At 48.7% G+C, this 25,566-nt stretch overlaps 1 protein-coding gene across 1 annotated transcript; it reads left to right on the top strand.

Moving 5' to 3' along the window:
- The first annotated feature begins 6,140 nt into the window (after positions 1 to 6,140).
- On the top strand, positions 6,141 to 16,887 carry NTSR2 (neurotensin receptor 2). Its single transcript, XM_012648897.1, has 4 exons — positions 6,141 to 6,939; positions 13,588 to 13,861; positions 15,364 to 15,454; positions 16,346 to 16,887. The coding sequence occupies exons 1-4, from the start codon at positions 6,316 to 6,318 to the stop codon at positions 16,605 to 16,607; spliced, it is 1,251 nt and encodes a 416-aa protein (XP_012504351.1). The 5' UTR covers positions 6,141 to 6,315; the 3' UTR covers positions 16,608 to 16,887.
- Positions 16,888 to 25,566: the final 8,679 nt, after the last annotated feature.

Here is a 25,566-nt window from a genome sequence, read left to right as displayed (position 1 = left end):
TGGGAAAACGCATGAAAGGTACCTGGCTTCTCCTGCGTCATGCAACGGGTGGGCTGCAACAGCCTCATTCGACAGCTCAGAGGATGCACCCGCTAAGGGCGTGGTGGGCTCAGTCCCAGGCCTCTGCCATCCCGGGCCCCCGTGTCACGACCCTGGCCACTCAGACACAGACGCCCCTGGCCTGCCTTTCCCCAGGAGAACCCAGAGAGTGGTGGTGAGGAACCACCTGGAACAGCTTCAACGGTCCAATGCCCTGAAACGTCCTTAAGTGTAAGGGAGAAAAGAACAGCGCTTTGAGACACTTCTAGCGAGCTGGGTCACCAGCACTCTTACTATTTTTAATTCATCCTGTCAAGATATTTTAAGAACCTCATGACCCGTGAGTGATAATATTATGAGGAATTATACCTGGTCATGTTTAGCATTTGGCCAGAAATCTGATAGACGCATACATACCACGTGCACAGGTGACAGTCGCCCTGAACGCAAGCACAGCAGGAGGCATCGCATGGAGGAGACAGTGGGGGGAGGCCCGCGGCCAGCTGCACCTTGGCCCTGGGCCTCAGGGCTCTGGGCCGGGGCGGAGTTATAATATTTCACACCCTTGTTGGCAGCAGGTGTTGGGGGAGGCGGCCAGAGTGGCATGTGTCCCACTGCCATGTCGGGCTGCTGAGCGGCACTGCCTGGATGGTGCGCAAAGAAGTGGGGATGTGACCTCTGAAGGGGCCCTGAGCCTGTGCCAGGGCCCACCGGAAGGTCCACAGAGCGGTTAAATCCCACAGTCTGGACCAGACAGACCTGGGCTCCTGGTCTGCCTCTGCCCCTCGGAAGCTGCTGTGACCCAGGGCAATACGCTCAACCTCCAAGAACCTTAGTTTCTTTGCCTGGGAAAATCCAGGATAAAAATAGAATGTCTCCCTCAGAAGGCTGTTGTGGGGATACTCGAGGCCCTGCACGAAAGTCCTCGGCATGTCGGGTGAGTGCTAACAGCTGCGAACCCTCGCAGGAACTTCGAGGAGGCGCAGATAGCACCGTCTCACAGAGGAGGGAGCTGAGCCCCTGCTTCCTGCCGGACCGCCGTAGGCTGCCCACCCTCCGTTCCCCACCGCAGTTCCCGCAGCCTCCATCTCTGCTGGTGACCGCAGCCAGGACCACGCTGAATTTCCCCTGAGACATTTCCCTGGGAGCCTCCTGGCTGTCAAGAATCCACAGGACACCACAGGACACCTGGCACCGGGCTGGGTCTGGGAGTCACCTATGAACCCCCAAGAGCTCTTTGTATTTTCCTGTTTTTCAAACCTTAGCTCTTGCTGTGACTCCTTCCTGGAGTGTGCTTCTCCTGCTTTCTTCCTTTTCAAATTACCCACTTTCAAGGCCCAGGTCAAACCCCCTCCTCCATGAAGCCTTCCCTGATCTCTCAACCCCATAATGACTTTGCCTTCCTTTGGCCTTTGAGGGAAAGGGTGAGATTTGGGACTGACATTTCTGAGCTCCTTCTGTGTGCTGAGTGCTTTCTTACATGCATCATCTCTAATTCTCACCGTGTTCCTCAAGGTGAGGCGGTGAGGAACGCCTTTCTCAAACGCCTTTCCCAGAAGCGGGAACCGAGGCTCAGGGAGGCTCACTTGGCCAGGAAGGGGTAGAACTTAGGCACAGTCCTCCCCATCCGCGCCCCTCACTGGACACTTAGAATGCGCCAGGTGGGGTTAGTTACCTGGGAGTTTAAGTCACATCACCCCAACCACCGTTGGGGCCCCCTCAGGACAGGGTCCAGGCCTCGCTCATCTTTAGTATTATTAAAAGGTAAACTGAGACACAATAAAATTTTTAAAGAGTTGGCCGGGCGCGGTGGCTCACGCCTGTAATCCTAGCTCTCTGGGAGGCCGAGGCGGGTGGATTGTTTGAGCTCAGGAGTTCGAAACCAGCCTGAGCAAGAGCGAGACCCCGTCTCTACTAAAAATAGAAAGAAATTAATTGGACAACTAAAAATATATATAGAAAAAAAAATTAGCTGGGCATGGTGGCGCATGCCTGTAGTCCCAGCTACTTGGGAGGCTGAGGCAGGAGGATCGCTTGAGCCCAGGAGTTTGAGGTTGCTGTGAGCTAGGCTGACGCCATGGCACTCTAGCTTGGGCAACAGAGTGAGACTCTGTCTCAAAAAAAAAAAAAAAATTTTTTAAAGAGTTTATGTAAATAGCAATTCATCAACCAAGAAGCACCACACTGAAGGTGGTTTCAGGCTCCACCTGGGGAACTCAAGGGGAAGGTTTTTATAGGGTGAACGCAGAAATACAGCACAGACAATATTTCATTGGTTACAATGATGCAGTCGCCTTTTTTGGCCTATGTCATTGGACTGTCCCTTGTTGTATAACTGTAAGTGAACTGGCAGCTTCTGATAGGGTGCGCTTAAGTGTCCTTTTTCTTTGATATAGGTATTTACAAGAAATAGCCCAAGTTAAGTTTTGCTTATGTTTGCAAATCTAGCAAGGTCAAGGTTGCTTCCATGGCTTAACTGGCTTTGTCTGATTGGGGATTCTTCAGGTCTGGTCTCCGTTTTAATTTTAATTTGCTTTAACAGCACTAATAGTACTCTATACTATCAGGAGTACAAACTGTGGGGAAAAATGTCAAATCCAGTTGTGTTTTTTTAAATTAATAAACTTTATTTTTAGAGCACTTTCAGGTTCATAGAAAAACTGAACGGAAAGTACAGAGAGTTCCCATATAGCCCCCTGCCCCACCCCCACCCCCACTGTCAACATCCCCCACCAGTGGTGCATTTGTTACAATCAGTGAACCGGCACTGACACATCATTATCAGCCAAAATCCATAGTGTACGTGAGAGCTCACTCTCCGTGTTGTACATTCTGTGGGCTTTGACAAATGCATGACATGTACCCACATTACAGGATCATACAGAGTACTTTCCCCGCCCTAAAGTCCTCTGCGCTCCACCTACTCATCCTGCCCCCCAACCCCTGGCATCCACTGATCCTTTCACTGTCTGCACAGTTTTGCCTTCTCCAGAATATCACAGTTGAAATCGTACAGTATGGAGCCTTTTCAGACTGGCTTCTTTTACTTAATAACATGCATTTAAGTTTCCTCTCTGTCTTTTTATGGCTTGATAGCTGATTTCTTTGCAGCACTGAATACTATTCCATTGTCTGGATGTACCATAGTTTATTTATCCATTCACTTGCTAAAGGACATCTTGGTTGCTTCCGAGTTTGGGCAATTAAGAATAAAGCTACTATAATCATCCATGGGCGGGTTTTTGTGTGCATATAAGTTTTCAGTTGATTTGGATAAGTGCCAAGGAGCATGATTGCTGGACTGTATAGTAAGAATATACATAGTTTTGTCAGAAACCACCAAACTGTCCCCCAATGTGGCTGGACCATTTTGCATTCCCACCGTAACGAATGAGAATTCCTCTTGCTCTACATCCTCACCAGCACTTTGCGTTGTGAGTGTTCTAGATTTTGGCCATTCTAATCGGTGTGCAGTGGTATCTCATTGTTTTAATTTGCATTTCTCTGATGACATATGATGTGGAGCATCTTTTCATGTGCTTACATGCCATCTGTGTAGCTTCTTCAGTGAGGTGTCTGTTAAGGTCTTTGATCTATTTTTTAATAGGTTATTTGTTTTCTTACTGTTGAATTTAAAGAGTTCTTTGTACACTCTGGGTAACAGTCCTTTATCAGATGTGTCTTTTGCAAATATTTTCTCCCAGTCTGTGGCTTATCTTATTCTCTTGACAGTGTCTTTCACAGAGCAGAAAATTTCAATTTTAATAAAGTCCAGCTTATTAATTCTTTCTTTCATGGGTTGTGCCTTTAGGGTTGCATCTTAAAAATCATCACCAAACCCTAGGAGTTTTATAGTTTTGCATTTTACATTTAGGTCTGTGATCCATTTTGTGTTCATTTTTGTGCAGGGTGTAAGGTCTGTGTCTAGATTTTTTTTGCATGTGGATATCCAGTTGTTCCAGCACTGTTAGTTGAAAAGAGTGCCTTTGCTCCATTGTATTGCCTTTGCTCTTCTGTCAAAGATTAGTTGACTATATTTACATGGGTCTGTTTCTGGGCTCTCTGTTCTATTCTGTTCCACTGATCTATTTGTCTGTTCTTCTGCCAATACCGCACTGTCTTGATTACTGTAACTTTATAGTAAGTCTTGAAGTTGGTCTGTTTCTGTCCTCCAACTTTGTTTGTCTCCTTCAATATTACGTTGGCTACTCTGGGTCTTTGGTCTCTCCATTTAAACTTTAGAATCAGTTCGTTGATATCCACAAAATAACCTGCTGAGTTGGGATTTGACTGATATTGCATTGAATCTATAGATAAGTTGGGAAGAACTGACATCTTGACAATATTGAGTCTTTCTGCCCACGAATATGGGATATCTCTCCATTTATTTAATTCTTCTTTTATTTCTTTGATTAGAGTTTTGTAGTTTTCCTCATATAGAACTTGTACATACTTTTTAGATTTTATACCTAAGTATTTCATTTTGGAGGGTCCTAATGTAAATGAGATTGTATTTTTAATTAAGAATTCCACTTGTTTATTGCTAGTGTATAGGAAAGCAATTGATTTTTGTTTATGAACTTGGTATCCTGAAACCTTGCTATACTTGCCTATCAGTGTCAGGAGGTTTTTGTTGTTGTTGTTGATGATGATTCTTTCAGGTTTCCTACATAGATGATCATGTCATCTGTGAATGAAGACAGTTTTATTTCTTCCTTCCCAATCATTTTGTTTCATTTCACTTACCACTCTTACTGCATTAGCTAGGATTTCCAGTACAATGTTGAAAAACAGTGATGAGAGTGAATGTCCTTGCCTTGTTCTTGATCTTAGCAGGAAAGCTTCAAGTTTCTCACCATTAAGTATGATGTCAGCTGTAGGTTTTTTATAGAGATTCTTTATAAAGTTGAAGAAGATCCTCTCTATTCTTAGTTTACTGGGAGTTTTTGTTTTAATCATGAATGTGTTGGATTTTGTTAAATGCTTTTTCTGAATTTATCGATATGATCATGTGACTTTTCTTCTTTAGTCTGTTGATGTGAGGGGTTACATTAATTGATTTTCAAATGCTGAACCAGCCTTGCATACCCAGAATAAATCCCACTTAGTCATGGTGTACAATTGTTTTTATACATTGTTGGATTCGATTTGCTAATATTTTGTTGAGGATTTTTGCACCTATGTTCATAAGAGATATTGATGCATAGTTTTCTTTCCTTGTAATGTCTTTTTCTGATTATGGTATTTGGGAAATGCTAGCCTCATAGAATAAGTTAGGAATTATTCCCTCTGCTTCTAGTTTCTGAAAAGAGATGATAGAGAATTGATATAATGTCTTCCTTAAATGTTTGGTAGAATTCATCAGTGAACCCTTCTGGGCCTGATGGTTTCTGTTCTGGGAGGTTATTAGTTATTGAGACCTGTCCTTTCTTCTGACTGCAAGCTCAGAGTCCTCTCTGCTATACCAGCCTGGGCCTTGGGAGACTAGGTACTTGGAGAATTCTTCCAGAGAGAAGCAGAAACCTTGCCTTTTCCCAGGTCCTTCCTATAGGCCTTATTTGAGCTATGTGAAACCCATTAAAAAGTTAAAAATTTATTGGTACTATTTTTTGCTTCAAAAAATGTATGTTTAATGTTCATCCCTATGGGATCCTTAAATTTGAGGGAAACTTAAATGACATTCTCAAAGGACTGGGAAAGTATGTATCTGTCAGTGACAAAGGAGTTCTTTGAGGCTGTTAGTGCGGCGTTGAAACAGCACCTTAGCAAGAACCGTAACATTCCAAAATGTTGAAGTGCTGGCAGAGTCTTTCCCAAGTCCCTCCGGGACTGCACACGCAGAAAACAGGTGCACACAGGCCCAGGTGCAAGACAAAATCTCCATGTCTATTTGTGCAACAGGTAAAAACTCTCGCACAGATTTATTCATTTAATCTTCACAAAAATTCTGCAATGTAGACAATATTTTCAAGTTGCAAAACTAAGCTCAGAGAGGTTTTACAAACTTGCTCAAGGTCACAAAGCTGGTAAGTGGTAGAGTCCGGCCCACTTTCCACCAGCACATGCTCGCTGAATGGAACTGACCCAAGAAATGTGACCCTCGCGAACAGGCCTGCACTCGCGGCCCAGCCCGCGTTTGCTCGGGGACACCCTTGCAGGGGCGTGTCCTCCCGCTTCTGGAGGTTCCCGGGGAGGAGGAGACGCTGGCTGGCTCCCCAGGCAGCTCGCCCAGTCTCCCGGCAGTGAGAGGGAGGGAGCGCAGGGCCCGGGAGCGGGATGGAGACCAGCCGCCCGCGGCCCCGGCCGCCCAGCCCCACCGCGGGGCTCAGCGTGGACGCCCGGCTGGGCGTGGACACGCGCCTCTGGGCCAAGGTGCTGCTCACCGCGCTCTACGCGCTCATCTTCGCGCTGGCCGCGGCGGGCAATGCGCTGTCCGTGCACGTGGTGCTGAAGGCGCGGCCCGGGCGCGCGGGGCACCTGCGCTACCACGTGCTCAGCCTGGCGCTCTCCGCGCTGCTGCTGCTGCTGGTCAGCGTGCCCATGGAGCTCTACAACTTCGTGTGGTTCCACTACCCCTGGGTCTTCGGCGACCTGGGCTGCCGCGGCTACTACTTCGTGCGCGAGCTGTGCGCCTACGCCACGGTGCTCAGCGTGGCCAGCCTGAGCGCCGAGCGCTGCCTGACCGTGTGCCAGCCCCTGCGCGCCCGCCGCCTGCTGTCGCCACGCTGCACCCGCCGCGTGCTGGCGCTCGTCTGGGCCGCCTCGCTGGGCCTCGCCCTGCCCATGGCCGTGATCATGGGGCAGAAGCACGAGCTGGAGACGCCGGGCGGCGAGCCGGAGCCCGCCTCTCGCGTGTGCACCGTGCTGGTGAGCCGCGCCACACTGCAGGTCTTCATCCAGGTAAGGGGGGCGGGGGAAGGAGGGAGCCGCCCCCCCACCCCTGGGAAAGACATTTTCAACTCTGACGCTTGCAACCACCCAGAAAGTTGGGTCTCGTTGCCCCTTTTTTACAAAAGACTTGGGGAGAGACTTGGCTAAGGCGAAGAAGCATTGAGAGAAGTCGCCATTTGAATTCAAAATTAACCACAAAGTCCGTGTTCCTCCCACTCTTACGAGAGTGGTGCTCAATTGTTAATGGGCGTAAAATTGCCCGGGGAGCCTGCGAAAATACAAATTTCATGACACCTCCCGCTACAGCTCTGGAGGGGACCTCCCTGGAGGTGCGGTGAGGACGGGGAAGGTGCTCTGGGCCTCTCTGCTGGTCTCCTGATCAGGCTTCTAACCTCACTTCCTATTACACCCCCACGCCTAGCCTCCCCCAGGCCGCTGGCTCTCCCGCTGCTCCCCCTTTCCCCACCCTGTGCCTAATCTCTGGCTTTTAGAAAAGCTCTTTCTTCTGCTCTCTCCCCTCCAACCCTTCTTACCGCCCCCCCCCCCGTGCTGCTCTACTCTCACCTCCTCCCTAGCACCTTCTCTCAACACCCCAACTCCTGGGGTGCTCTCCCCCTCTCTTCTGAATTCTTTCAGCATGTGATATATTTACTGCACCTTGTAATGCAGTTTCTGAAAGCGATACTCAGGTTTCAGAGTGTTTGTGTCTGGTTCCGCGTGGTTCTACAAGCCAGTGCCCTCTGGTCACTTTGCTCTGGTCAGGTAGGACTGAGATCCTGCGTGTCCAGCACTTCGGGGAATGTGGGAAAGACTAAAGCGGCCCAGGTCTCTCCAGGCCCCTCCTGGCTCTCCAGGGGACCTAAAGGACCAAAGCCAGGACCCCTTCTCTGCCCAGAGGCTTGTGAAAGTGCGTGGAGGGCACTGTGTGAGCACGTCACGAGTGTGGGGGGCGCAGTGGCTGCGTAGGGGGCTCACGTGCCACGTCCCTACGTGGGGCTCCTCCTCCTCCTGATTCTAAGCTTCCTTCTGCAGCTGGAAGCCCAGACTGTTTACAGGTCACAGGCCCTCTCTAAAGTCCCCTCCTCCCTTTCCCTGCAGGCCCCTCCCTCGTTTGCGTCTGCTTGTCCACCTGTGCGGCAGGCATAGCGGACGGAAGGGCTGCACGGAAGGTTTCCCTCACTGACCTGCTTCTCTCTCATGATAAATCAGAAGTCTGTGGGCACAAGCAACTTCTTAACATTTCATGGGCGTTCAGTGGAGCCACTTTGTTCAACCTAAGTGTTCTTGGATGTGGAGGGGAGGATTCTCCTCAGGAGTAACCATGGCCAGGCTCCTCCCAGGTCTTGAGCATGTGGCTCCTCCAGTTGCCCAGGGTCCACTGAGGCCATGGAGTCATCCTCAGAAGTGTGCCTCTGTAGAGTGGCTTTCCAGGAAGTGGGGCCTTCTTTTCCTTCAATTTGTCACCTCTCATTTCCTTAAACAACATCCCTCCCGCCACTCAGGTCCTTCCTGACAGGCTCAGCCAGAGCCCCCTAGCCCATCACCCTGAATCGCCACGAGTGACTGTCTGCGGTGACTTTCCCCAGGGGCTTGAGGGTCAGGATGGGCACCAAGGAGCCAGCCATAGGTCCCTGTGGATATGGGGGATCGAGGGTTGGGCCAGGCCTGGAGGGGAGGGGACGAGGGGGCCAAATGCCTGATGAAGGTTTATTCATTAGTTTCTCATTTCTTTTAAAAAGGAAATTGTCATTTGTTTCCGAAACTAAAGAATTTAGCCATTGTGGAGGGGATAAAAAGGGGCTGGTGAGGGTTTTAGTAGGAGCTCTTTATGTTGCAAGTGACAGAAACACAACTGGAAGTGGCATCAGCCAGAATGAAGATTTGAAGCCAGGATATTGGGGCTGGCCCTGGGACCCTGGGTCAGATCAGGGGCTCAGGGCTCCCAGGAGTCCCTGTGTCTGCTGTTCATCCTGGACTCAGAACAGGGTGTCTGGGTGTCTGTGGGTAGGGCTCACATGCACAGGTTTGTCCGCAGGGCAAGAACGTGGCCAGTGGCATCCTCTGTGATAGTTAAGTGAGCTCAGGTGAAAGTGCTCAGGATGTAGCCTGTCCTCAGTAAACGCTCACCTTCTTCTCTTTCCCTGCTTTGTTTTTCAACCTGAGAGGACTCCACAGGTCCTCCAATGGTTTCCACTCACTGGACAGCTTTTAAAGTCACAGTCCATTGTCACAGCCTCTGGGGCCAGGGAACCAGGTCAGGGGACTGCAGGAAGGCACTCAGGCAGCTACAGCCCTTGAGATCACATTTATAAAACCAGGAGGAAAGATGGTTCCTTCACGAGTTCGAGCGTCCAAATGTCCTCTCTTTCCAGAAAGTGTTTCTGTCTCATGCTGATATGACTTCTGTTCGACCTCTGGACTATAATATAGTGTCACAAAGCTTCTAACGCAAATAAGAAGCCACCGTGGGGGACAATGAAGTCACTATTACATCAGATCCTAGATGTGATTGCTGCCTACATGCTAACTGGGTGTTTCGCAGGGACATGGAACCTGCCAACATTTTAATCATGGGTGAAGATCCTGAGCAAAGAAGAATCAAAGTTGCTGACATGGGCTATACCCAATATTTTGGTTCACCTGCCGATTTGAATCTAGCAATTGTAAGATTCTGGTTCTGAGTCCCAGAACTACTTATTGGAGCAAGACATTATCCCAAAGCTGCCGATATATGGGCTATGGGGCATGTATTTGCAGAACTACTAAGGTCAGAACCAATATTTATGATCATCAAAACCCGTAATCTTTAGCCCCATGACAAGCTGGACAGAACCTCCAGCTTAATGGGATTTTTGTGCAGATAGAATAAAGAGGCCTGAATATTCAACATCAGCGAAGGGTTTCAGAAGAAATGCACATGCCAACTGTAGCCTCGGGAAGGACATGGGAAAACGTATAGCTAAACCCGTGAGAAAGCATCATGCTTGCAGCAGAAGTTGCTCACTGTGGTCCCTATAAAGAGAGTTACTCAGGACTGGCTGGGCAGGATCCCAAATTTTCAGAAGATCCACTTCCTATATCAGACATTTTTGCAGGTTTTCAAATTCCTTACCCCAGTCCTTAACGGACGATAAAGGAGACAAAAGCAAACACAAACCGAAAAAACAACCAGCTGCAGAACAGTAAGCAGACAAATAGAACCGGCCACCGAGGGATCAAGACAGCAGACTGCCACTAAGTTGGGTGGACTGATCCTGCCCTCACACCTCGGCCGTGTGGTTCACGTGCTGCCTGTCCCGACACCGGCCCAAGCACATCACAAGCCACAGAGCAGCAGGGGACACTCTTCTGCCTCCCAGCAGCCTCCATGTGCTTCTGAGCTGCAGTGGAAGTCAGTGCGTTGCTGCTCAGGCCTGACTGTGCAGCTCCCTGCTGGCGCCTGGTGCGACTGTGACAATGAATCACACAACCATATGCCGCAAATGCGTGGGAGCCAAGTCCCACCACTTGTCACAGACTGGAGTAGGGACTTCCAGACTGTACCTATTTTGGAGCTGGACTTGGGGGAAAAAAAAGCGCCAAGCAGGGTTCGTGTTGTGAATATGCTACTTGCATAGTTTCCTTGACATGGTTTAAACTGGGCCAAAGCAAGGAAGGTGTGAAATGTACTAGGGCGAGCCTTTGATGTTACACGTAAGGAATTCTTTCAGTGTAGCAGTGTTATCGGACAAATAGTACATAAAATAATGTTTCACTTGAAACATAAAGTATATGTTAACACAAGATAACCAGACTCAAATTAGGATTATTTCGATCCTAATTTCTTTTTAATGCCATAGCAAGTTGATTCATTGTTCACATTAATCAGCGTTTTTTTGTCCAAGAAAATTGCTCATAGTTTGTGAAAGTACCAAAAACTATGTAGTGTTCCCACAAAGATGTCAAAACTCCCAAAGGTTAATTACTAACTTATGAATATATTTTTACTTTCCATCTTTGTCTTGAGTGGTATTAAAGCTACAATTTGATAGTAATTAAGTATGTTGTCATTTTATAAACCTGCTTGGTTCCTCAACAAACTGAAATGATTGCTGTGTGCAGTGTGTTAAATATCTTTCCCTTGGTGTTGCTGATTTGTGAGCAAGCATGAAGTTGAAAAAGCATGAATGATAACTCCTGAAAAAGATACAGCACCCAACTCAGATATTTTGTACCGATTTTAAAGTGGCATTAAAATATTGTTCAGGCCGGGTGCAGTGGCTCACGCCTGTAATCCTAGCACTCGGGACAACGAGGCAGGAGGATAGCTCGAGGTCAGGAGTTCGAAACCAGCCTGAACAAGAGTGAGACCCCCGTCTCTACTAAAAATAGAAAGGGCCTGTAATCCTAGCACTCTGGGAGGCCGAAGCGGGTGTATTGTTTGAGCTCAGGAGTTTGAGACCAGCCTGAGCAAGAGCGAGACCCCGTCTCTACTAAAAAATAGAAAGAAATGAGTTGGACAACTAAAAATATATATAGTAAAAATTAGCCGGGCATGGTGGCACATGCCTGTAGTCCCAGCTACTTGGGGAGGCTGAGGCAAGAGGATCGCTTGAGCCCAGGAGTTTGAGGTTGCTGTGAGCTAGGCTGATGCCACGGCACTGTACTCCGGGCAATAGAGTGAGACTCTGTCTCAAAAAAAAAGAAAAAGAAATTAGCTGGACACTAAAAAATACATAGAAAAAACAAAAATTAGCCGGGCATGGTGGCGCATGCCTGTAGTCCCAGCTACTCAGGAGGCTGAGGCAGAAGGATAGCTTGAACCCAGGAGTTGGAGGTTGCTGTGAGCTAGGCTGACGCCACAGCACTCTAGCCTGGGCAACAGAGTGAGACTCTGTCTCAGAAAAAAAAAAATATATTGTTCAGTTTTTTAAAATGTTGACAAAGGGAAAGGAGAAGAGAGCCTTGGAAGTGATGAAGAAAACCCCTATAACATATATTTTGAATTTTTAATATTAAATATTTAGTCCAGGTGCAGCAGCTCATGCCTGTAATCTCAACAATTTGGGAGGTGGAGGCCAAGGCAGGAGAATCATTTGAGCCCAAGAGTTCAAGACCAGCCTGGGCAATATAGTGAGACGAATCTCTACAAAAAATAAAAAAATTAGCCAGGTTTGGTGGCACACACCTATAGTCCCAGCTACTCGGGAGGCTGAGGCGGGAAGATTACTGAAGCCTAAGAGTTCAAGGTTGCAGTGAGCTGTGATTGTGCCACTGCGCTCCAGCCTGGGTCACAGAGTAAGACCCTGTCTCTTAAAAAAATAAATAAATAAAATAAATTAACATTTAAAACACAGGGTATTATATAATAAACTCATTTTCCTAAGTCAAATAATATCAAATCGTAATAATACAAGGCTTGTAATGTAAAGCAGCACCCCCCCCACACAACTCTCCGTACTCTGATTCATATTCTCCGGTGGGGAGCAAAGCCACCCACTCTCAGACTCTGCTCTTTGCCTGCATGTTCCTAAAGAACACGCTTGCTTTAGTTCTCGGTTTTAAATTTTATCCACTGTCTTCTACCTGCAGAAAATGAGCATTTCCCTCTATTCCTATCCCTGCCCACCCCCCATCCTCCGGGTTTAATTATTTCACTGTTTGGTTAAATTTATGTTCAGGATTTACATAATTGTGACTATGTAAACATTCTTCAGAGATGACCCATGTAGTATATTTTTATTGTATTTTCTTTCCGATACCACATTTGTTTTCCTTGCAGTTAATAATGCGGAGTCTTTTTTCATTTGCTTAGTTTTCTATTACCTACTCCTAATTCATTTTCAACTTCTCTACCAGAAGCGTAAATACTGTGGCAGTATGTTCAGAGCCACCCGATAACCTACCAGTTTCATCCTTTCTTTTCGAATCCTCAGAGCCCTCCAGCCTCCTGCTGCAGTCCACTCGTTGCTCTCCGTGCACAAGGGACCCCTGGGAACTCTCCCATCTGCACGGGGGCCCCCTAGGAAGCCCGCCATCGCTCCTGGCTCCTCTGTTGGATACCCTATTTTTGAACCCCAGCTCTTCTTCTTTATTGTTTTATAACCTTATTTTGATGGAACATATGTTCTTGTGACCTCTTGAGACCCGAGAAAAGGTCCCCAGAAGGTAAAAAGTTTGAGAATTGGCATGTCGGAAATTCTTTCTGAAATTTATTTCTGTGTGACCTGTTCGATGTCCTTGGAAGCTGTCAGTATCGTCTCTGTATCCCCAGGGTGCTAAATATCATACGAACGAGACGCGATGTGAATCTATTTCCGTCCATTGTCCCAGGCGCCCAGGCAGCCTTGCAGTCTAGCAGCTCAGCTCCCTCCATTTTGGGAAAACTTTCCTGAATGTGTTTTGTTTTTACGTATCGCCTCCCCTCTGTTTTCTCCATTCTTTTTCTTTCGGGAACCCCTGCTATTTAGATGACGAGTGTCCTCAACTAATCCCAAATTTTCTTCTCTCTTCTATTTTCTTTGCTCGCTTCCTACTTTCTGAGAATTTTCTCTCCCTTACCTTCCAGCCCTTCTGTCGCTCCCTCTGCTGGTGCACGTTCCGGGCCTGGGGCGCAGCCTGTGACCCAAGTCACAAGCCCCCGGAGCTGTCCCACAGCCCTGGGAATTACCTCCACAGGTGAATGTGCTGGTGTCCTTCGTGCTCCCCTTGGCACTAACCACCTTCCTGAACGGGGTCACGGTGAGCCACCTGCTGGCCCTCTGCTCCCAGGTGCCGTCCACCTCTGCCGCGGGTAGCTCTGCCCCCAGCCGCCTGGAGCTGCTGAGTGAGGAGGGTCTCCTTGGCTTCATCGCGTGGAGGAAGACCCTCTCCCTGAGAGGCCTGCCCAGCCTGGGGAGACACAAGGACACAAGTCGGATCCGCAGCCTCCAGCGCAGCGTCCAGGTTCTCAGTTAAGTCCTCTGTGACCCTGCCCTGAGAGAAAGGGGTCTGGTACAGGGCCACCTCCACTAATCCCTAACCCAGGGCCACCTTCGCTAATCCCTAGCCGGTCACCACCTCTCTCTAGGTTGCCTGCATCCGATGCCCCAGGGGAACTGTGAATTCAAGGGGCTTCTCGTAGGGTGTGGTGGGATAACTGCAGGAAGCAATGGGAGTTCTGCACGTGAAACCCCTGATCTGCCCCAGGAAGCAGCATAGACGGACAAGCAGGCAGCTGGCCACTTTTCACGGTCCGGCCGTGTGGATGAACACAAGGAGAAGTTATAGTTAAGAACTGCAGCTGGGAACTGTGGACTCTCAGACTGGCTGGGTCTCCAAATCCAGTTCCCTTCTAACTCTCCACTTCCCCTACTATAATAGTACTATGTTTGTTTGTTTGCTTGTTTTTGTAAGTATCTGGGAAAATATGGCCTTGTAAGAAAAACAAGGAAACAGAGGTCTCTCCAAGCACCTACTGTAACCCAGGCACTAAGTGAGGTCTGGGAGGATTGAGTATAGGACAGGTCTCTGCTCTCATCAACACCACGGTCCTGTGCATGGACAGAGTGCGTAATGGGCTGTGATAAGTAACACAAAGTCAGCACGTGAAGGTGTGGGACTTCCTTGTATAGACAGGGGGCGGTCATTGAAAGAGTCAGTGTCCAGGAGCGACAGGGGAGATTTGCTTTTGAGATCTGTTGCACTCATGAGCTCTTTGGAGAATGGGCTAAACGGTGCTCCTCAAACTGATGTAAGAATGATCTGGAAAGTTGCAAACAGACTGCAAGGCCCCGTACTCTGCACTTCTCCCAGGCTCCTGCTGCCACAGGGGCCACACTGGGCTAGACGGCGGGTTTGCCAGTCGGGCAGAGTAGGAGCAGGAGGGGGAGGGGTGGAAGATTGGGAGCCTCTCATCATAGACGGTGGGAAGGAAGCAAGAGCCTCTTGCCTCTTAGGGCAGCAGCGGTGGGGACAGGGAAGGAATGGGGAGGAGAGATGCTAAGGAGGAGCTCTTTCATAGCGTGGCTGCAGGGGGAACAGAAAAACAAGACTCTCAGGCTATGGCTTGAGCGCCAGCTGGATGATGGCACCATCAGTCAATCAGAAAAAGGAGCAGAGGAAGGAGAAGCTTCCTAAGGCAGGAAAGACACAAGTTCTGCTGCATATGTGGTTAGACAACCAGGTGGCAATATCTAGCCCTGATTGGGAGTATATTCTAACGGCCAGGAAGAGGGTCTAGAAGCATGCCGCGTCCGGGTCATGGTCAAAGTGGACAGTCACTTGCAAGGTTTGAGAACAGATTCAGATAGTGATATATCAAATAACTTCCAAGTTCCCTTCCAACCCTTGGACTCCAGGAACAAGTTAGAGGGAAATGCGTTGTCACCTTGGCATCTTTCTCCCTTGGAGATGGCATACCTGAGAATGTGTTTGATTTCTGTCTGTCACTGTCTCTCTCCAATTGTTCTGCAGGGGCCATCGTGGCTGTGTACGTCGTGTGCTGGCTGCCGTACCATGCCCGCAGGCTCATGTACTGCTACGTCCCAGATGACGAGTGGACTGAGTGAGTGCGGCAGAAGGGCTCTAGCACACAGGGAGGGCCCTGGGCTGGGCCTGGGGTCTCCACTGCTCTCCAGAAGGACCCTCAGCTGCTGGCTCCTGGGGAACTCTGGCCTGCATTCCAGCCGCCCTGCCCTGTCTGTGCCCTCAAAATTTCCCAACTGGGTATGGGGAACAAGGCATTGTCTAGAAACCTCTCTGAGCTGGTCGGGCCCTGTGGGTGGTGGTCAGGACCCTGGGCATCCTGACTACAGGCTGGAGAGAAGCCCACAGGCTAGGAAGAGGGGAGCACAGGCCATGTTGGTATAGAGAGAAGGAGGAAGGCCCAGAGCTGAGATTCCTGAACTAACAAAGGCCCCTTAGACAGAGACCAGCACGTGCACCCCATGTTATGACACGGTGGGAGCAGAGGCGAGAATTATTATCTGCCTTTTGGACATCACTGTGCCCCTGATCACAGTGGGGGTCACACATCCAGGAGAATAGAAAGCCCACATGGCCACCTCGTTCTCGGGAGCTGCCAGCAGCCCTTAAACACATGTGTGCAGCACGAGCCCCACCAGGCCCTTCCCACCGCAGAGATCTCTGTGATGGGGAGCACAGCTTCTCAGCAAGACTTGCACCTCTGAGTGTGGCCACGTCTCCTTGAGCACACCCGGCAGCACAGGGCTGCTGGCATCTCAGTGGGCCGGACCAGGATTGGCAAGTCACAGAGGCTGGGTGGAGGGTGCAGCCCAGGGCAGCTGGTGGTGATGGAACTTTGTCGAATTCACACTGTGTTTCCTGACAGCAGAAAACAGGCTGCCCTTTGGAGGAGAGGCACCCTCCAGCAGGAAGGCAACACTGTGGGGAAGTGACAGGTCCTCTAACCGGTCCCTCTGGGTTTCTCCTGCAGCACGCTCTATGATTTCTATCACTACTTCTACATGGTGACCAACACACTTTTCTACGTTAGCTCGGCTCTGACACCTGTCCTCTACAACACCACGTCCTCCTCCTTCAGAAAACTCTTCCTGGAGGCCCTCGGCCCCCTGTGTCGACGGCACCGCTCGGTGGAGCCATTACCCCCGGAAGCCCCGGAGTCCCGCCCTAACGGGTACGGCTTCAGGCTTGGGGCAGCCCCCAGAAACCCTGACCTGGATGAAATACAAGAATGAATGAGCACACAGAATGACCTACTGCTCAGTCACCTGGCAGACCAGACAAGCAACATTGTCACTAATCACCCAAGCCCTGCAGTCAGGTAGACTCCGTCCACCCCAGCCCTGCGCCTGCTCGCCTGTTAGCTGCAGGCAAGTCACGTGACCCCTCCTGGCCTGGTTTCCTTCATCTGTATAGTGGAGATAAAGAACAGTGCCCATCTCTTAGTGCTGTCCGAGATTAACACGCTTAGCACAGCGCCTGGTGCATAATAAATGCTCAATAACTTTTTGCTGGTATTATTGTTGCATGATTATAATTGCTGTTTCCCTGCTGCCCTGGAAGTCTACCACGTTCCTCTGTAGTTTCACGCTCACACATCCTGTGGATTTCCTCTAATGACTCAGATGTCCTACAAATTTCCTCAAATGACAAATTCACTGCCCCAGAAACTAGCCAAATTGTCACGTCACATGAGCTGTAGTAAAATTCTCTGGTCTCTGCCAGTAAAGGGGCAGCTGTTCACACTGACAGCAGCTTCTGCAGGCTCTGGAAACCAGTGGCCACCAGCTTCCCCGCCCAGCCTCTGCCTCGGCCTGCGTGATGCCTGACCCGCGGTGGCCAGGCTGGCCCGTGCGGCCGACGGGGAAACGGCTGTGTGTTCCCAGCCGCAGAGCAGGCGGGGCCCACACGTGCCCTGGCTGCACAGTTGGACGAGTTGGATCTCTCAGTTCTTGCCGTCAGGGAGGGCTCTGCCTGCTTCCCTGCAGGCCTTAGGCTGCCAGGCCCCACTCATATGGCCAGCCCTGCGCCTGGAGGCGGTGATGCCAGAGCTGAGGATGGTGGTTTGTCCTGAGTGTGGAGGACACAACGTGGAGAGGTAGGTGAGGGAGGCGAGGCACAGGTCTGTGGGGTAGGAGGGGGAAGGTGGGCACAGCACCAAGACGAGGAGGAGGCTCACTCTGACAAACTGTGTCGACACTTCCTGGACTCTGCCCACCTCCTGAGCCCTGTCACCCACCCTCCCCACTGCCGTGACCAGCGCTGCACGCACTCATCACACACACGACGCACACGCACACTTGCTGGAGGGTTCAGCCTCCTTACGTTCTAGCAGAAGCTTCGCAGAGCTCTGTGAGGCAGGAAGGAGCAAGCAGCAGCTCTCAACGCAAGCGCTGGTGTAGCCCCGTGAGCCAGAGCATGGAGCGATGCCCCAGCGAGGTCTGGGTGGCCTGAGCAGGCGGGTGTGGGCCTTGGGCTTCACGGCTCGGGAGCAGGTGACCCTTGGGCAGATGGGTCTCCGAGTCTATTTCTTCATCTAAACACTGGTGGGGGCAAAAAGCTCTTAAGTCATTTAAAAAAAAATAATTCTGGTCAGCAAAAATGGATCTGAATTTGAAGCAACTTATAATCTTTATTTATCCCTCTTCATGTAAATGTCCATATGTGTATGGAACAGAAACGTTAATGTGCTTGGTTATGAGGATTCTCCCAAAACCCTGCCGAGGGTTACATAATATGCGGTGTATGTCCCATGTTACTTTTCTAAAACATGGAAAACCCTGAGTTGAAAAACACAACTGGTCCTAAGGGTTTCGGATAAGGGACTGTGGACCTGCAGTAGCTAATAATAAGTTTATAATGATTAAATGAAATAATGCGTGTAAAGCCCCTACCACAGTGCCTGGAACATAGTAAATGCTCAATAAATACTAGTTGTCATCATTGTCATCATCACCCTAGACCCAAACGGGGCAAACCTAGTAAAGTGTCCCTTACCGGGGCTGTAGAAATGAGTCACACCTTCTCTGCTGCATGTTACCAAAGCACAGTGAAAACTGGTAGAACCAGAACTTAAAAAATAACAGATGGAGAACATGATAGATGAGCTACTTTACATATTATCCAGAAATTCCATGTGAATCATCAAGCAAAACAACAGGACCCCAAAGGCCAAGAAAGACACGAGAGGAAATGTGTTCGGTCTCCATAGTTGCTAAAGAAATGACAGTTCAAACAATGATGCGACATTTTACGGCCTGCACATCAACAAAAGATGTCAATGGCAAGAGCAAAGGTTGCTGCCAGTGACTGGGTGACATCAATGTGCTCCTGCCTTACAGGGAGAGGGAACTGAATAACCCCCTTGGCAAGCAAATTGGCAATATATTTTGAAAGCCATAAAATGTTCAGAAACTTAGATCCTGTAATTCACCTTCCGGAATTTTACTTTAAGGCAATTCGCTAAAGAAGAAAAGGCCTCTCTCTGGACGCACACGGGTTTATTGCAGCGTTCTTCATTCGGACATTTCTGAGCAGGCACTGGACCCAGGACGTAAATAGCATACCCTGCCCAGTCCTCACCGCAGCCCCCAGCCGTACATACTGTTACCGCCATCACCCTTTCTCACGTGGGCCACGGAACTGCAGAGGAGGTAAGTAAGGCTCTTGTCCCACTGCTTGGTAACTCGGAGATTAGAGCCCAGGAGAGTGGGACTTGGGAGCCAGGTGCTCCGGTGTTTGAACCGTGCTGCCCAAGAGCTTGAGGGCAAAAGAGGATAAGAGATTCAAGGGTCCACGTTATGGAACTGAGCAAATCATACATTTGATCAAACTGTTAGGCCACCCTTCACAAATACGAAGTATCGCACTTATTTAGCATACTGCGATGATACTATTGATTAACTAGAAAACAGAAGACAAAATCACATTGTGATATTATGCGCAAATCATATAGATACAGAAAAGAGGTCAGAATGAAGGACTCGAAAATGAAAATGGGTTTGCTAAGGAGGCATGAGTGACCCCATGACAGGGCCGTCCTCTTCACCGCACCACCCGAGCACAGGGGTGCCCTGCAGGTGACCCTCTGAACCGTTGGCAGAAAGAGGAAACGTGAAACCAGTTTTCTTTAATTTGTTGATATAATCCTGTTTGTATAACCTCCAGGTAACTGGTAGAAATTCAGTTCCCCTTGCTGTTGTCCCAGGAGGGGACCCCGAGCATTGATCAGAGAGCCAGGAGACTGTCTCTGTCACTTACCAGCTGGGTGAGTTAAGCAAGTTCATTCACCTGCTCAGGCCCCACTTCCACAGACATCATAACAACTAGCCCTGGGTTTCAAGAATTAAATGACATTATGAATGTGAAAAAATTCTTAGTGTAGTGCCCAGCACCCAAAAGAGCTTAATAAATAGTAGCTGTCAAAATTACAGAAACATAGAAGACATTCGTGACTGCCCAGGCTCTGGGATGTGGGGAGGGGGCCCGGCAGGGAGGGGCTGTGCTTACAAATGTGCCACATGAGGGATCCTTGCCACGGTGGAATTGTCCTGTGTCTTGCACCTGTCAACATCAATATGCTAGTAAAGGCACACAGAATCTTTCTGTATTTTTTCTTACAACTGCATGTAAATCTATAATTATCTCAAAAGAAAAAAAAAAGAAAAAAAGAACACTCGCAGTCCCAGTACACAGGTAACCACTACACATTTTTGGGATATGTCTTCCGAGAAAAAAATAGTAGCTGTCATTATTATAAGGGGATGCTCTAGGCTCCTGAATGCAGATTATTTTTATAATTCTACATTTAAAAATGTGAAGCCATATATTTACATGTGTGGTTGGTTGGTTCGACTGCACGTGTGCTTGCTTGCTTGCTTCCTTGCCAAGAGCAAGAGAGAGACCCCCAAAGTGTTAATTTCATGAGGCTTAGTCTCCCAGCCATGACTTCTTCAGCGTCAGCATCCCAGGAGGCTTTTGCTAAACTTTGAACGATGAAGTATGCATTGCCCACCTGGGCTAGCTTCTTGTGGCTGCCGTAACAAAGTGGCACAAATCGTGGCTTAAAACAACAGACATTTATTCTCTCGCTATTCTGGGGGCTACAGATCTGAGATCGAGGTGTCGGCAGGGCCGTGCGAGAGCCAGGAGACTTCAGCGGAGGGTCCTTCCTTGCTTCTCCCAGCTTCCGACGGTTCTCTCGGCAAGTCTTGATGTTCCTCGGCTTGCACGTTCGTCACTCTAATCTCTGCCTTTGTTGTCACATGAAAGTCTGTGTGTCTCTCCTCACTTATAAGGACACCAGTCATAGTGCATTAGGGGCCCCCTTCACTCCCCTATAACCTCAACTCAGCTAATTCCATCAGTAACGACCCTGTGTCCAAATAAGGTCCTGCTCTGAGGTACCAGAGCTTAGCGTTTCGACCCCTACCACCGCCCAAACTCCCCTTCCCAGCAGGCCTGGGAAAGACCCTTTGAAGGAGCGACAAGTAGAGTTAGAGTGGCCTGAAATCCCAAACGAGAAAAATGAGCGCTCGCCAAAGTTTTAGAAAGAAAAGAGAGAGAAAACTGGGACAGTATATTCGGCGAATGACAAATGCGGTCATAGAATTCTTGTTTCTTCTCTAGACACGAAGGCCTTTAAAAATTTGCACTGCCCTTTCCAACTGTTTTGTTCACTGAAATGCTAATTCCCTCCGAGCTGGGAAGCCTGCCTAAGCTAGTAGACTAAAAAAGAAATGAAAGCTGTCCACGTTGGACGCACCCTTGGTTCATGGTCTTCCCTTAAACAAAAGCTGTCTGCAGACTCTGAAGCCAGAGCTAGGAGGTTTAATACAAATTTGTTTATTAGAAGTGACCTCTAAACTTTAATACTGGGATCGTTCACACTCAGGATGGCATGTAACGCAGCATACTTCATACGTGCTCACGTCCAGGACCATCTCTGCCAGGCAACCCAACAGTTGGGTTTCGCAGTGAGAAAATATCGGATCCATTCTTTTATCATAGGCAAAGCCGTAGGAGCCAACAGCGCCTTCTGACATACGGCGCTCAGTGGAAGCGAATTGCCTAAGAACCAGCTGGGATGCTAGTGGCAATATTATTACACCTGCAGGCATGTGTTATGTCGCTCAACAGCTGTGTCATTGCAGACAAGTCATCTACCCTCTCTGAGCCCTAGCTTCTTCCTCTGTAAGATGGTCCCAACAATACCTACTTCAGAGCACTGGTGTGCTGATTAAATGAAATAACAGATATTTAGTCATCTAGTAAAATGCCTGACACACAAGTAGGTGCTCGAAAATGTTACTTACTGATGCTCATTTTGTAGCTAACAGTCTCTGGGGAGCTGGGTGACTTGGCCCAGGAATGGAGGCATGAACCAAAGTCTCCTGATTTCATACTCCATGCTCTTCCTGCTGCCCCGTCCTGCCCTGGGAACTCTGACACCTGTGTAATAAATGTTGCTTCTTGCCGCTTGACTTCTCCTCCTTCATTGTAACAGTTCTTAAATTGCTGGAAGTATTCAGGGGATATTTTCCTACCTCTGACCCTACTAGGCTACTAGGCACATCAGAAAAGCCCCTCTTTAAAGCTAGGCATAGTAAGTACTATTAATATAAAAATGGTGCATGTTCATTTTACATAGCTGTGTAGACGGATCAAACATAAACTTACAGTCCCAGCCCACTGTGGACTCTCGTAGTGAGGCTGAGTTTGTTTGGATCACTACTCCTGGGTTTTGAGGACTTTCTAGTTGGTTAGACTTGAGGACTATGAGGCAGAGACTTGGGGTAAGTGAAGGTCTTGACTCCCTGAGTATTCTGGAAAGGATTCTTGTAGGCCTTGGAGTGCGTCCTACGTGAAGAAATAGAACCAACATTTGGTTGTGTGTGGGCTTTTAGAGGTGCATGAATGGAGCCTCCTGCTCACAATGGCATCTGGCTAAGACATGACATAGCCGTCCTGACACAGCCACTTCCATGAGATACAGCAGGGAAGAGCTCAAGACGTCATGAAAAGCAAAGGATGGAAACTAAAAATCTGAGAACATCCACTAACTGTAGACCTGCTGAAAATTGTTAATGGCTAACAAATGCTCTATCACCCCAAACGGCAAACCTGCCTCAAAATAAGTTGGGGTCTGCTTAGTTTCCTATTACTGGAAGTGTAGACAGGGGCTCTCTAAGTGGTTGGAGACCTGCATCCCCAGGTTAGGCCTCCCCATCAGTTCCCCCTTCTACATGAGCTTAGGAAGGGCCTGGTTAGAACACTGACATCAACCCGGAGTACAGAGTCAGGGCCTGTCTAACATGGGCCGGGCAGCAGTGCATCCCAGCCAGCCCTGACCCTGGTGCGGAGGGAGGGCAGGCTCTGCCCTTTCCTCCAAGGCTCGGGGGAGGGAGCAGTGAATGTGTCTTACAAAATTCCTATTTTTACTGGGGGAGACCAAAACCCCAAAACTGCTGTTTCCCAATCTGGGATAGGTCCTCCTTGGGGAGGTGACCTATGAGTAGTGATCCAAGGGACGTGGAGGGAAGCGCTCTCCCAGCAGAGGCCTGAGGTGGGCACGTGCCCGGCAGGGGTCCAGGGGGTCCTGGGGGCTGGCGTGCAGTGAGCGAGGGAAGAAGCTAGAGGTTAGCGCAGGTCACGGCCCTTCCTCCCCCGGCTGCACCTTCCAGCCCTCCATTCTCTCGAGCTCGTGTGCTGGGCCATGTCACCTGCCTACTGAGGTTTTTCATTTCCCGGATCTATAATTGCTTTTCTGCAAGTTGCTGGGTACATTATAACCTCACTCTTTGCTTTTAATCACACTTGCTTCACAGGGGTGTTGGCTTTGTCGACCCTCCACTGAGGCTGGGTGACCGCCTTTCTTTCACAGCTTTGTGCTTCCTACGCGTTTTCTGGATCTTAGTTGTGTGTTTGTTTCTGTGCCAGGAGCTCCTGCTTGCTTATTCTGTTCACCATGAGTGACCTCAACTGATTATGGGGGACAGGATGTGCTGGGCAGAGAGGAGTGCCGACGCCTCATTCTCACAAAGGCCTGGCTCCCTGGCGCCCTCCTCCTGCTTGGGGCCCCACACTCGCTTTTAGCCTTGGCCTTGGCCAGCAGCTTGGCACAGGTGGGTGGAACACGAGGAGTGTGACAGGAAGAGCTGCCGGGAACCACGGCTTTGCTGCTCCAAACCGCTTCCCCTGTTAAGCATCTGACAAACACCCCAGATCTCCTCCTGCAGCCACTCTGAAGCTCAGTGTCCCCAAAACGTCCTTGCTTTGTGGCAGGCTTCTCTGCACGTTTTGAGCTGGTTTCCCCATAGTTGTTTTTCAGCACATCCAATTCGGTCTGCTCTTTCTCCTTCAGGAATTCCTATGTTAACATAGCTCACATTTATGGTCTTCTTACTTCCTTCCCAAAACTCCCTTTTGTCAGGCCGTGAGATTTTAAGCACATAGACCCCAAAGATCTCTGGCCACACTGCTTTCGCTCAAAACAATGCAATTAATACCCACCAAGAACCAATACGTGCATTATAAGTTTTATTTATAAGACTGGAACAGACAAGAATATTAGTTTGGGTTTTTTCTTTCAAGTTTAAATTAACTAACAAAATGGGGAGAATGACACAGAAGGTGCTATTTACAAAAGACAAATACAACTAAAGGAGGTCAGTTTTTATTCCAAAATAGGAATAATGACATATACAAAGTGATCATTTTACAAACATTGATCTAAACCTTTAGTACTTGTGGCCTTTGTTTCTTAGGGGAAAAAAAAGATTGACATTAACTCTTTGGTATTATCTTTTAAAATCGTTTATTCTTGGATTGTTATCCATTAGAGTGCTTATAAATGTCTAAGATAGAAGTATAAGAATGCATTCTGATTAATTTTTTAATATCTTTAAAACTTCTCCTTCAAGCTATGGGCCACTTCAAAAGCAGAGTGGTACTGGGGGTGGGGGTAGGGACCCTGGACCGTGGAATCCAGGACCCAAGAGTCTGAACTGTGCTTCTAGCTCTTCCAGCTGCGTGACCTGAGTGAGGTGCACTTTGCCTCCCAACCTTCTTGTCCTTCAAATGAGAATCATCATCCCGATCACACGTGGAAAGGATTAAGCAAGACATCACCGTGGAAGCACCTGGCCCGATGTCTGGGCAATAGGTGGTCGTCTCAACTGCCGGCCTGCAGCCCGTTCTGCCAGGCTGTGCAGGGGTGAGTGCCGTGGGACACATATCCCTGCGGCCTTCTCTTCTGCTCCCACTGCCTCTCTAGTCAGGTGAGATCCTCCCCGAAGGAACCAACCATTGGTAGGAGAAAACAAGCTATTTAAGGAACTGAAAACTGAACGTCAATAAATTATAATCACAAGTCTGGTTCTTACCAACTATTTTATATCACTTTGGTGTGTTTATCATTGGTTTCAAGTAAGCAATTTGGTCCTCTTTCCTTTGTAAGGCAAATTTTAGGTCAACCTCTGTAAGCCTCATTTCCTCCCTAAAGAAAAAAAACCTTTTAAAGAAAGCTTCTTTGCATTTTTGCCCTTTCTAAGAGGTAGGGTATTGACCCTTTACTATTTTAATAGAATCATATTTGCTCTGAAGTAAAACAATTTGTTTTACTTTATTAAATTTGATGCCTTTGGGCTAGCTTCTGAAAAAACAAACTTGTAGGCAATTAAATAAGTCTTCTTAAAATGATCTGCTTCTTATTTTTTTGTCTCCAGCCTTTATAGTTGAAATGTTCCTTTGGAATATTGCTTCGTAGGAGGTTATAGGGAAACCGAATTAACTGAAATCCCATCCACTGACTGAAATACTGGCACCTCTGCAAGATAATCCGAGATTCTTTAGAACTAAGAGAAAAGTCTGGTTTGTCCATGGAAGCACATGAGTGACATGACAGGAAGCAAAACTTTGTTCTTCATGAAATGGACTTCAAAACAGCCCAGGGCGGTCTGGCCCAGAACTCGGGAGTCCAGGCTTGGTCCTGCCCTCCCCAGAGCCATCTTCCTCCTCCTCCTGGCTCTGGAAACCAGGGCCTCTGGGCCTTGGCACCCCATGAAGGGCTGTGCAGCAGAGAGTGTCTGGGATCTGCTCCAGTCAAACACCCTGTGGTTCTAGAACTTCCTTTAGCCTCAACAGCACGAGGGTGCTGAGCACTCTGCTCTTCCAGAAAACCTGCTGGTGTCTTCT

This window comes from Propithecus coquereli, unplaced genomic scaffold (assembly GCF_000956105.1).
Source record: "Propithecus coquereli isolate 6110/MARCELLA unplaced genomic scaffold, Pcoq_1.0 Scaffold298, whole genome shotgun sequence".
In the NCBI taxonomy this organism is placed as follows: Eukaryota; Metazoa; Chordata; class Mammalia; order Primates; family Indriidae; genus Propithecus; species Propithecus coquereli.
Note: the sequence above shows the minus strand (reverse complement) of the source record. Positions and strands in the feature narration are given on the sequence as shown.